Raw genomic sequence first — 13,042 nt, 5'->3', positions numbered from 1 at the left:
GCCTGAGGCCTGCAGCTCCTTACTGGCCACAGCGCCGAGAAGCAGATCCCCTGGGAGAGAGCAGCGGCAGGGCCCCCTTATCTCTAAATCTTGCTGAAACCGGGGGGCCCCAGCACCCCTGGACAGAAGGCCCGGCTCACAGGGACAGGAGCTCCACCCTGACAGGCACGATTTGGGGACCCCTGTTTGGTTTTTTAAATTTTTTTAGTGTTTATTTTTGAGAGAGAGGGCCAGAGCATGAGCGGGGGAGGGTCAGAGAGAGGGAGACACAGAGTCCAAAACAGGCTCCAGGCTCCGAGCCGTCAGCACAGAGCCCGACGCGGGGCTCGAACCCGCAAACCGTGAGATCATGACCCGAGCCGAAGTCGGCCGCTTCACCGACGGAGCCGCCCCTATCTTATACGCACTCTCCCCAACCTGAAATTTGAAATCCCTTTATGCCCAGCGACAAACGCCCTGAGGTTCAAAAAGACAACGCAAGCCGCAGGACCCTCCCGTTTGGCAGAGGCCCAGGAGGAAATTAGGAAATTCGGGTGGAAAAGATGCTGGTTCTCATCCTTTTTTTTTTTTTCAACGTTTTTTTTTTTTTTTAATTTATTTTTGGGACAGAGAGAGACAGAGCATGAACGGGGGAGGGGCAGAGAGAGAGGGAGACACAGAATCGGAAACAGGCTCCAGGCTCCGAGCCATCAGCCCAGAGCCCGACGCGTGGCTCGAACTCACGGACCGCGAGATCGTGACCCGGCTGAAGTCGGACGCTTAACCGACTGCGCCACCCAGGCGCCCCTGGTTCTCATCCTTTTTGTGGCTGTTTCCCCGCCAAGCGGCCTCGCTTCTGGAGAACCGGCAGATACCCCCAGGGGCCCGAGCTGGCGTCGTAGCTGGGCGGACAGCGGGCCGGGGGGTGCTGAGTGACCCCCACTGCTCTGCTCTCTTCCTCGGACTGAGCCTCATGCAAATCGGGACCCTCGGCCGCCCGGCCCCTCCCCGTCAGGCGGCGGGAGGGCGGGGGTTTAAGGCAGGAGTGCCCACCCGCACCCGCCATCTGCTTCCCAGAGGAGGCCAGGTGCCCGTTCGGAAATGCACAGGAGGGGGGGCACTGGGGTGCCTCTTCCTCCCCGAGGCCCCTTCCCCTCCCCGGTACGAGGCCAGCCCAGAGGGGAAGCCCGGGGGGACAGGACAGGGAGTCAGGCTTCCTCTTCCCCTGCTGCGCACAGCAGACTGTGGGGCCTGGGTCCCGTGGGCCTGCCCGCTGGGCTCCCCGGCTCTGTGCCTGCAGCCAGCGGCTCCCCGTTCCTGCTCCCGGAGCCAGGGGCAGGCGTCCTCCCCGAGGAGGGGTCACACGCATGCATTCGTGCGCTGAGTGCGCACTGGGTACGAGCCCGCTCTGTGCTGGGCCCCACCTTGGGAACAGCGCCTCGGCCTTGCGCTGAGCGCACGCCAGCTGGGGGCCCTCCTCTGCCACCGGGTCGGCTCCACGCTGCGCCTTCAGGGAGGCACCGCCCACCACACGCACGCACGCACGCACACACACACGCACATGCACGCCCACCACATGCATCAACCACCTGCACGGCTCACCCCCAGCCGGCCCAGCCCTGGCAGCGCCCCTGCCCACCCCGTCCCCAGGCAGAGCCGCGGATCACATGGCGGGGTGGCCGAGTGTGCTCCCCTTGGCCCGTCAGCAGATGCTGACCCTTACTGTCATTCATGACTGCCTTCATCTCGGTCCCCGGGAATCCGTTCGGTCGCCCGGACCCTGACCCCGCGGCCCCACCCGGCACTTGGGAAGTGCCAGGCCCCGCGCTGGTGGCTGGATGTGCACAAACGGAGAGGATACCGAGGCCCCCGCTCTCCCCTTGTCCCCGCCGTGGCCCCCGGGCTGTCCCCGGGCGAGTGGAACCCCCTCGGCCACGTGGGGCGAGGCGCAGGGGCGCGCCGCGGGCGGGAGGAGGTGTGTTTGCAGGCGGGGCAGGCTCCTAGTAACCCTGTCGTTCTGTTTCTCTCCCTCCCCACCTCCCCACTCGATGTTTAGGCCAGGATCACTTCTTGGCCCAAAGAAAACCCGGGTTCCTGGTTCAGTGAATTCAAGCGCGGTAAACTGGTAAGGCGGCCTCCGACTTGCGCGCGGGTGTCCTTCAAATGCGTCCGTTTCGTATCTTACAGAGTAAAATGGCCCGCTGGCCCAAAGAGCAGCCTTCTACCTGGTATAGTCAGTACAAGCGAGGGTCCCTGGTAAGTGGCCGCCGGGGCGCTGCCTGCTCGCGGCACAGCCTGGCTCGCGGCTCTGCATGGCACTGACGGCCGCCGTGCGCCACCCCTGCTCGAGCCCCTCCAGCCAAGCTGCTCCGCGGCACACGACAGCCAGACCCAGCCTGGGCGCCCGCCATCCCCGACGAGGGGTCGTTCGGCCTGGGGGCAGGCGGGCGGGTTTCCAGTCGGTCTAGGACAGGAGGTTGGTGCACGAGCCGCCCAGAGCCACAGCCGGGCGCCGCTAGGAGTTGGGACCAGAGACCCCAGGAGCCGGAGGGGTTTATAGAGCGCTGCGTCCTAGCGGGCAGGTCAGACGAGGCGAGTCCTGGGCCGCTGACCAACTGAGTTCTCTTCAGGACACGGGCCCCTGCGGCTGCCGGGCCAGGGGCCGTCCTGATGGCCCACCCGGCCACGGGCATCTCTGCGCATCCCGCACGACTAGGCTAGTCCCTGCTTTAACTCCCGGGGAGCCAGTCCCAGTGACCTTTCCCAGAGATGGAAGGGCATGGAATACCCTGAAGGAAGCCAGTGATGTTCTGTCACCGGCACAGAGACCGAGGGCCAGTCTGGGCTCCTTTACGTGCGGCCAGCGGCCAGCATGTTTCTCTGACCGTCCCAGGGCTTTGATCGGACCCCTTTCTGGAATACAGTGCACAGAGTCCAGTGCCCTCCTTCTAGCAGGCGAAGGGGCCGAGGGCCCAGGACGTGGGTGCATAGCAGGTGTCCAACCTCGCTCCCAGCCTTCACGTCCTCAGACCTGGTTGTCCCCTCTCCACGCGCCCCCGGAGAGGGTCCTTCCCCTCCCGGGAGCCATGTCGTGGGAGCTCCGTGGCTCCCCACCTGGCCGTCCGCCATCCGTGCCGGCACCACGGCCCTGCCCGCGGGCGCAGAAGCCACGTCCCCCAGGGACTCACGGAGCGGTGGCTTCCCGCTGGCCTTTGCCCCGTCTCCGCCCTCGGGGCCCCTCGTCCTTACACCCTGCGGCACTCCATAGCTAACAGTATTGCATGCTGCCCACGTCCTGGATTTCCAAGCCACTCTTTGCAGACACTCTGAAGGCTCGCGCTCGCCTCGCCACGTCTGTGGAGACCTCTTTAATCTCCCTGCGTGGACGGCGGGCCCCCCACCTGCTTCTCCACCTGCCCCTTCTCCTCCCTCCACCCCTGTTGTGCTCGCCTCAGACGGAGCAGTCAGCTCACAGAAGGACCCGCCTCGTGGCCCCGCGCCCTCTCCCCTCTCTCAGAACACCGTCTCCCGCCACCCACCCCGGTAGCCGGCCTCCTGCCTCCGGCCCGTTTCACACACTTTAGACCGAGGTGGGACCCAGCGGAAGCACCTGCTCATTTGGGCTTTCCCGCTGAGGCACTGCCAGCTGCCCGTGACCGTCCTGGCGGACGTCGAAGCGGGGCCCTTCCTAAAGGAATAGCCTCTCTCTCTGGACGGGCTGCCCGGGACCCAGCCCGTGGAGATAACCCCGAGGAGCCCCTTTCCCACTGGGAGGTGGGGACTCGCGGCGGGATTCGGCCGTCCCGCCGCCCCGCTCAGCCCTGGGGGCTTCGGGTCCTTCTGTGTCCCGCGCTGCTCTCGCTGGCCTGTCCCTGTGCATGTCTGCTTCCTCCAGTCAGTCAAGCTTTCCTCCCAGAAGGAGCACCTGATGGCCCGGACTGCCGGTTGGTATTCGGTCTTCCTCCTCAGGGTCCGACCGTGAGGTGTCCGGTCGCCGCGTGCAAAGCCGGAGCTGGCGGGAAGGGGCCGGATCGCCGGCCAGGCCCCCCGCCTCCGCGCTCGCTGGTTATATGTGTGTGGATATAAGCGAGTGGGCCTCATTCCCCTTCGCGTGTTCAGCCGGCTCTTCCGGGGCCAGCCTCAGACCCCGATGCCTGGCTGGAGCGGGACGAGGCTCATCTGGGGGGGGGGGGGGGGTGTCAGGGCGACGCCCACGTCCCCTGGCCGCGTCCTGCTGTTCAGAAAGCTGGAATCTGCTCGGGATGCGGAAACCGAGGCTCGCCTCTCGGGACGCCCCGTGCCTGCCCCGCCGAGCCCGGTAGCCCTGTTTGGGGTAACCAGCTGGTGACGCTGGAGAGAGTCCCTGAGAGCTGACACGTTGTCTTTCCCTGATGCCGTGCCCGGGGCTTGCTGTCAGAGAGAGGGGTCTTCTTGGGAGGCTCACGTCCCCAGGGTGCCCCGACTGCCCCCTCGAAGTGTGGGCAACACTGAGCCCCGTCCCAGGCCGCAGGAAGGCGTGTTCTGCTTTCCCCTGGATTCTGAGCCCCGGGAGAGGTGGAAATGGCCTTTCCCGAGTGCCGTCCTGTGGCTCCCCTGTGCCTCCAGGAGGACGCCCGGTCGCCCTAGCCCTCGAGCACCCTGTGCCTCACTCCCCACTGGCCCAAGTTGCCCCTGAGGTCCCCTGCTCTCTCTGTCTGCAGTTCTCATGGCTCCATGGCCAGGGCCTGGTACGTGATAGGTGCCCAGCAAAAGGTTTTCATTTATTACCATGATCTCGTGAGCGCCTTCCTTTGGCCGGTCCCCAGGCACAGTGACTGGACTATGGGCCATGTCTCTGCCCTCAGGGCGCTCTCGGTCCGGGGCGGGCTGCGGCCACGCACCAGGAGCCTGTGACACGGGGTCCAGCGCTGGCATGGAGGGCCTTCCAGCCCAGTAGGGAAAAGAGACAGCGAGCTAGGCTAAGGTGGGGAAGGGCACCTGACCTGGGCAGGCTTCCTGGAGGAGGAGGAATGTGAACCGAGCCCTGGAGGAGTAGGGACCCGCCAGGCCAGGAGGAGTGGGAGGGCTGTGTGGGTGTCTGGAAGAAATGAGGTGTGTCGAGCTCTGTTCCAGGGAGCCCCCCGGGAGCCGGTGCGCCCTGGCCTCGGGGGGCGGGGGGCCGGGAGTGTGGCCCGTTTCCGGGGCGCTGCCCTCGGCGTGGCTCTCACTCTGGAGGAGACGGCACGTGGACAGAGGCGGGCCGTGCAGGAGGCCGTGTCCCCCCCGCTGCTGAGCGCCCTCCCTGTCTCCCCACCCCCCAGCTCTCCTACGTGGACGCCGAGGGCAACCCCGTGGGTGTGGTCCAGATGACCTTCCTGCGCCTCCTGAGTGCCTCCGCCAACCAGAACATCACCTACAACTGCTACCAGTCGGTCGCCTGGCAGGACGCGGCCACGGGCAGCTACGACAAGGCCATGCGCTTCCTGGGCTCCAACGACGAGGAGATGTCCTACGACAACAGCCCCTACATCCGCGCCCTGGTGGATGGCTGTGCTGTGAGTGTCACACGCTGCTGGCCCGGGGGGCGGGGTGTCACACCCCAGGCCTCCGGTGTTCGTCCTTCAGTCCGCGCCAGGTCGGTCACCGGGCGCCTCCGGGGCCGGCCCTGTGCTGCCTGCAGGGGGCGGCGAGGGCGCCCGACCCGGGAGAGCTGAGCCCTGACACGGGAGGCCGGGGAGCCGGGTCCGTGGCCCCATCCACGTGTGACAAGGAGCCCCTGTCAGCGCGGCTGGGAATCAGAGGCTCTCTTCTTGGACAGGGCTTTCCTGGGAACGGCCGGGACCCAGGCTGGGTCTGCTCCCAAGTGCCGGGCTGTGCTCTGTGGGTGCAGGGTCAGGCCCGGGCCCCGCGCCGCCCGCCAGAAAGGGCCGCTCTGCGTGCAGGCTTGACGGGAGGCTTGCTCAGGCCGCACGGCCAGTCAGGGCTGGAGTCGCGCCTCGCTCTTTGGGCCCCGGGCCCCGCGACAGTTGCCTTTCTCTGCACACCCGCCTGTGCCCCCCACCCCCCCAGAGCGAGGCCTGGGTGCCCAGGGGAGGGGCAGCCCTGGGCAGCCCACGGGTCTGAGCCGTGTCCTCGTGTCCCGGGAGACGTTTAAGGTGCAGCCGCGCACTGGGGCCCCGGTCCTGCTGAGATCCTCGGGCGTGCCCCTCCTGGGGCCTTTGAGAGGCTGGAGGCGGGGGCCGCCAGGAAGCGTTGCCTCTGAGTCTTGCTGTCCCCTCCCGGCCCCTGTTCTTCAGGGACCTGCCCGAGGTGCCCAGGCCGGCTCCCGCGGGGCCAGGTAGTTTGGGCTGCACCCCCGCTCCACGACCAGGGCCGGCCCTCCGCGGGGCCTCCCTCCAGGCATGATGTCCTTCTCCGGAAGGCGCCGTGCCGGTCACCTGGTGGCCATCCCCGGCGCCAGCCCCAGACGGGGCCCTTCCGGAAGATTTCTGGGTGGAGCAAACCATCTGTGATTTCCAATTCTTCCGGTGGTTCCGCCAGTTGCCCTCCCCACCCCCACCTCCGCCGCCCGACCTGCTCTTTGAACGGAGCAGCGAGGGCATTTGTGAGAGCTGGTCACAGTGTGACCCGGGCCGGGGAGGGCGTCCCCCCGCACTGAGCTGCCACCAGGTGCGTGTGACAAGCCCGTGCTCTCGCCTCTGTGTCCGTCCCCGCAGCTGCACGCTCCCGCCCCATCCTGTCCCGGCGTGCCTGGGACCGGTCCGCTGAGGGTGGCTGGCGCCCTCTGGGCCAGGCCAGAGTGTCGCAGACGGCTCTGCGGTGCCACCTGGGCCCAGAGGGAAGGTGAGCGGGCAGAGGTGCCCGGTGTTCACCGAGAGCGGGACCCAGGCTCGGAGCTTGCCTCCGCCCCTGGCTGGTGCCCTGGCCGGGACTGCCCCCTCCGGCCCCCAGGGGGGGCCCTCTGGTCCTTTTCTCACCCACCCGCCGGGGCCACTGTGGGGATTACAGGGGAGGGAACTGGGGCCGAGTGTGAGGCCAGGACGCCCAGAGGGGCGGGCTCCCCCAGGCACTCTGCCCCTGCCCCCTGCGGCCCCGTGCCCTGGGATTTGTGCGGGTCAGTCCTGCGGTCTGACCGGGGAATGTGCGGGACTCGTCCCTGCTTAAGAGCAGAAGAGTCCAGTCCCCTGGGGAGGGGTCCAGACGCATCGGTGGGGGGGGGCCGGAGGGGGCCTTAACCTCCTGGCATCTGTTCACGCTCCTGACACGCGGGAGCTGCTGTGAGAAGGTCGTGAGGCGGCAGGTAAAATTATCCCTGCCTTCCCGCCTCCCGCGAGTAGAGACAGTAATAGCATCTGCTTCAGAGGGTGGCTCCAGGAGCACTTCTAATCTCGCCTGAAAAGCGCTCGGGATTGTGTTCAGCCCGCCGTGAGCCCCAGAAGAACCCTCAGTTCCTGTGACCGTTTTTGACAACAGAGGCCCGCTAGTTGAAGGCAGTAAAGGCCGAGACGTGAAGGGCAAAGAAGTGTCTCCTAGAGCAGAAAGTCCTTGGGGAAGGGGCTTGAATGTGGCTCGGAGCATTCTGGAGCATCCTGGCTTCCATGGCAGAGAGGGAAACAGTCCGCTGGGGCCAGCACAGGCCATCTGGTGAGGAGGGCAGACTGGTCCTCCAGAAGCGGGGGGGGGGGGGGGCCGTCCCTTCAGGGGCGGCGGGGGGGATGCTGGAAAATGCACCTCGTGGGCCCAGGACCCTCAGCGGCTACAGTGCGGGCCGCCTGGCTCCCCGCTGCAGCTCAGACAGGCTCCAGAGAGCTTTCCGGAAAGATCCAGGTGCCCCCGCGTCTCTTTCTGTAGACGCTCCTTCCCCGACTCGTTGCGACAGCAAAGCCGGGAGCCGCCAGGAGTTCCCCGCGATGCTGTGTAACCGGGAGCCCGCCTGCCTGGGTCTGCCTGCGTCTTGGCACAAGGTCGAGCTCCCGGCTCCTTAACCCCAGAGCCAAAGGCCTTCCTTGTCTGGCCGTGTCCTCTGGTGGCGTGGGTGTGCCGGCGGCATGTGGGCAGCCGGTCACCACTGGCCTCCATGCCCCAAACGCCACTAGGATGGCTCCCGCTTCTGGGTAAGAACCCCTGATTGGGGTCTTCCCTTTATTTTGCAGAAGCAAATTCTGAGGCCGGGAGGGGCCCAGTGACCTGCCCAAGTCCCGTAGGATGTGACAGAATGGAGTCTCCTAATTCCCACCCCCTTCCCACCGTAGTCCGCGTCTGGCACAGCTGCACCTTGAATGCCTCCGTTGACAGGGAGCTCACTACCACCCGAGGCAGCTCTCGGGCCGTGGTGGCAAGGTCTCAGCATTAGGAAGCTCTCGTAGGAATCGAGCTAAGATCTCCTTGCCCGTAGTTTCCACCACTCCTTCCTGCTTCTGCCCCTTACGTCATACGGAGGAGACCTGGGGCCAGATGAGTCTTTGGGTGTGTGGGGCTGGGGTGGGGGCGCCCTGTGCATTGTCGGATGTTGAGCGGCGCCTCTGGCCTCAGCCCACCAGCTGCCAGGCCCCCACCTACTTGTCACAACCGAAAGTGGCTCCCGACATTGCCACTTGCCTCTTCTCCCCGCGAGGGCTGCCGCCGTACGGAAAGGGCGAAGATTTGAGGGGAGCCCCCATGGCTCCACCTTGCCCAGAGCTGGAAGGACCCGGCTCCTCCTCCACCACGGGGTCCGTGGAAGCCAGCACCGCCGGCCCGGAGCCCAGGCCCGAGCCCCAGCGCCGTTGCAATCCCAGCCACGGTCCTGCCCCTTAGAAAACAGTGCGCACGTCGATCGGCTGCCCCGATCTGCCGGAGAGAGGAGACCGTGCCCCGTCCTCACGGTGGCCGTTTCTGAGCTCTGCGACGGTCCTCGGGCATCTCGGGCTGCCGTGGCAGGACCCGAGAGGGCGGGATATCCAGACCGGACGCTGGGCCAGGAAGAGCGGCAGCTCCCCCCTCAGACAGGTTTACTCTGGAAAGAAAAGATCCTATCTCTGTGGAGAGACGACGTCTCCAAGGAGAGAACCCTGCGGATGGAGAGAGTGGGCCACGCAGGCAGGCCAGAGCTGGAGTGTGGGCGGAGGGCAGGGCCGGTGGAACGTGGAGGTGGGGCACGGGGGGCTCCTGGTGAGCTGTGCTCAGCAAACCCCAAACCCCCAAAAAGTTCAGCACGGTTTGCCAGGTCACGCCCCTCCCACGTAACTGTTCAGGGGGCCCCGCTGCCCCCCACGCACCTCCTGGTGGAAGAGAGGCCAGCCTCGGCCCTCGGCCCCCGGAGGCCAGCTGGATTCACGGGGCATCGAGGGACCAAAGACTGGGGTTCCCGCAGACGCTCTGTGGCCGTGTGGCCGGACCGAGGGGCCACTGAGCGGGCCCAGCCCTGTGCACACACAGGGATCACCTGGCAGGGGGCCCGAGGAAGCGTGCCGCATAAATCCCGTTGTTTGTGAAGCTCCGTGCACCCTCGGGGGCCATCGCCAGCCCGTAACGGTTATTTATGCCTCAGGAATAACGGGGTGGCGGGGCGGCTGCGGGCTCGCGGCCTGCTCAGACATGCCCTCCGTAAGTGCTCCGATCATTGCAGCCGTGGGGCCCCGTAAATCCGGGAGAGATCACCCTGTCAGCTCGGCAAACGCTGCCGTCCCTTGGGTGGGGAGGAGAGGCAGTTCGCCGGCCCTCCCGTGGCACTGCCCCGCCGGCGTGGAAAGGCACGGGCCGCCCGTAGCCGAGGTGGCACGGGCCCCGTGGCAGCCCCACCTCCCAGCGGCCCAGCGAGGGCCAGGAAGCTGTTGAATCTGACTCCCTGGTGCTCAGGGGGGCCGACGGTGAGGGCGGAGGCCCAGAGACACAGAGCCTGGGTGGGCGGCCGTGGGTGCGGGCCTGGCCGGGGGAGGTGACGGCATAGAGCTCCCCGCTTCTTCTCGCACCTGTGGGTGTGGCCTCCTCTCACTTCTGGGGGGTCATTGCCAAGGGCAGGGCCCGCGATCCGCTGTTCTGTCTTAGGATTCTGCGTTTTGAGCGTGGAGCCCAGATCGGCGTATTCCAGTAGAGCTGTGTTTTCTGTAGCTGGTCCTGGAGGGGCTGCCTTGGGGTGTCCCAGCTGGCGGGGGGGGGGGGGGGGGGGCGGGCGTGGGTCCGGGGACCGTGGCCGGGGTTGAATGGCCGGTCGTGGGGCGGGGGGGGGGGGGGGGGCGGGGAGAGGCGGGGCGCTGCCTGCCCTGGTCCGGAACCTTCCTTCCCTCCGCCTGCCTGAAGTCGTGGCAGAAACCGGGCCGTGTCCGCGGCCGCGCGTGCGTGGGCGCCCAGGAGCCGGGGCGGGTGTGGCGGGTGGGGCTCAAGCGTGAGAGGCGCCCCCGGCCCCCTCTTGCTGACACGCGCCTCTCTCGTGCCTCCCAGACGAAGAAAGGGTACCAGAAGACCGTGCTGGAGATCGACACCCCCAAGGTGCAGCAGGTGCCCATCGTGGACATCATGTTCAGCGACTTCGGCGAAGCGCCACAGAAATTCGGGTTCGAAGTGGGGCCAGCTTGCTTCCTGGGCTAGGAGCCGCGAGCCCGACCCCCGAGAGCAACCTCGTGACCTCAGCGCGCCGTCTGCGGGCGCCCTGGACAGTGAAGGCCCCTCGTCCCTCCCCCGACCTCGTCCGCGCCCGGCTCCACGCCGAGCCGGACCCCAGACCCACAGAGCGAAGGAAGAGAGCTGAGTCCCCACCCCGGAGCCGAATCACATGACCTAGACGGCCCACCGCCACCGGCACCCCGCTGTCTCAGCGCCCTTCCGTCGCCACCACGCCACGGGGACGGGAAGGGGGCCACGCTTCTTGCCTGCCACGGAGCGGGGGTGGGGGCTGCACTATTCGGAGATCCCTTCTGTTGTTGTTTTGTTTTTTTTTTAAATTCAACTCGAAGATGTGTACTTCCCCTTCAAAACGTGTTCTGAGGTGAGCCTTGTAAGGGTCATCCCCACCTTGCCAGAGCGTCTGTTCTCAACTACACGATCCATTCGCGGGCGAAATGTCGTTCCGCATGTGCCTTTCCGACGGATTCAAGGTGCTTCCGTTTTTGTGAGTTTTAAGTAAATATTTGTATTGTATTGTCATAAACGTGCAGTGTCCCTGACTTTCGATCACGCACGGAAACCCAGCTTCAGCCCCGCCGGAGAGTGGGGACGAGGGGTGGGCGGTCCAATCCCGGATGAGACCTGAGGAGCCCCCCGTCCCCACCCTGGCCAGGAACGTGCAATAAAGTGGAATATTGCCCAGGGCGGGAGGTCGTGCTGCCGTTCGACCAGCAGGCGTCCGTGCCCCTCTTCAGACAGTTTTTTGATGAGCTCTGGAGGTTTTTTTCTTTTTTAACGGAGAGGAAAAAAAGAAAAAAGAGAGAGAACTCCACGCTTTGCCTTTCCTTCATGCACTTAGGTTAAAACGCAGGCATAAATTAATTTTAATTGCTTCCTTTCTCCATTCTTCTTCCCGCAGAGCCTGACGGGAGAGCGTCCGGGGCAGGGAACCCACACTTTCTGTAGATGGTCCTTACGTGATAATTGGTGCTCACTTTTAACTTGTCCTTTGTGGTGCTATCTGTTCCAAGGTCTCCTTGAAAGGCGACGCGGGGGTACCTGGCCGTGCCTCACCCTCCCGCCTTGCGTGGTCCCCGTCTTCGCCTCCACGGCGTGGGTCTCCGCCAAAGACACTAAGGTAGACGCACGCCACCCTCCTGCCCGCTGGGCCCACGCGCTTCTGCGCCCCCAGGTCGCGGCGAGGCCCGTTTCCGGTATTAGGCTGTGGTTCTGTGATTTGAAAACACACACACACACACACAAATAAAAGCTGCTTCCCGCACTGTCTGTGTCGTGACGATAGCAGGTTGTATCTGGTTGCCGAACGTTTGGTGCTAATTTCTGTGTCTGTGCTAAGAACTGAATTGAAGCTACGGGCGTGGCCCGGCGGCGTGGCCCGGGGGGCCCTCAGCGGACAGGGAGGAGGGCCGTGAGTTCTGCGGGTCTCTGCAGGGCTGCCTCAGGGCCTCCTTCCCACACGAGCGATTTGGATTCCCATCTGCAAGCGTCCTGGGCGCAGGTCTCGGCCGCACTGGAGCTCGGGGCTGGCGGGGCTCTGTCCGGGCACCGTGCCTTCTTCCCACGAGCGAGGGCCGGGGGCTGCCTACTGTGGGCGGGGGACCCGATGGACCGGCGAGGATTGGCTGTCCCTTTACTGTGAAAAGCTGCCCTCGTGCCGTGCCCTTTCCCTCCGTGCTGGGGGAAGCGGGTGGGGCCCCCGGGCCCTGCTCAGCCCCCTCGGGGGGAGAGGTGACCGGTCCGGTGCTGTCCCTGCCCACCCCGCCCCGCCGGGGAGACCACAGCAGAGAGCCCTCCGACCCCGGGCGACGCGAAATCACCCACTGGGATTTCCCGAACTCCCGCGGAAACGGAGTCTCGCTGTTGCCAAAGAAAAGCCTGGCTTCGAGGTCCTTTCGCGCCTGGGATGCCGGCCTGCGCCAATGACTCTCACGTTTGTCTCTTCCAAAGCAAAGCCATACGCGAGGACTGCCGAGCGGTGCCCTGCGGGGGTTGTCTAGGTCATGTGATTCCGTTTTGATTCCTCGCCCCTCCCGAGTCTGCTCTTAGTCTGTCCTCCCCATCTTCGTGGTCCCTTCAAAGCTGTCGTCATTTGTACTGAAGCCAAATGTGTCCCCTTCTCCCCCGACCACTTTGCTACGGTATATTGCAATAAAAATTACTTCTTATATTTGCAGAAATTCTTCTGGTGTGATTCTTATTTCTCCTTGTCGATATAACTGGTCACTTGTTGATGGAAAGGGAAAACACGATCATCGGAAGACCCACAGAAAAGGTTCTGGGACGTTGGGCCCTTTACAATACGATGTCAGATGACGCCTTAAAGCCCCACAGACACGATCCTAAGTTTAACTGTCACGTCCAAGGAAGGGCGTCCTACGATGTTTTATTTTTATTTAAAAAAAATTTTTTTAACGTTTATTTTTGAGACAGAGAGAGACAGAGCATGAACGGGGGAGGGTCAGAGAGAGAGAGAGACACAGAA

General features: G+C 65.0%; 1 protein-coding gene across 1 annotated transcript in view; it reads left to right on the top strand.

Annotated features, from left to right (window-relative positions):
- Positions 1–12,737, top strand: part of COL5A1 (collagen type V alpha 1 chain) — a 148,662-nt gene extending 135,925 nt beyond the window's left edge. The window contains 3 exon segments of the mRNA XM_030293787.1: positions 2,167–2,235; positions 5,280–5,513; positions 10,378–12,737. Coding sequence (XP_030149647.1) covers positions 2,167–2,235; positions 5,280–5,513; positions 10,378–10,524 — 450 coding nt within the window. The 3' untranslated portion in view covers positions 10,525–12,737.
- The last annotated feature ends 305 nt before the right edge of the window (positions 12,738–13,042 follow it).

Source organism: Lynx canadensis, chromosome D4 (genome assembly GCF_007474595.2).
Source record: "Lynx canadensis isolate LIC74 chromosome D4, mLynCan4.pri.v2, whole genome shotgun sequence".
Taxonomy (NCBI): Eukaryota; Metazoa; Chordata; class Mammalia; order Carnivora; family Felidae; genus Lynx; species Lynx canadensis.
Note: the sequence above shows the minus strand (reverse complement) of the source record. Positions and strands in the feature narration are given on the sequence as shown.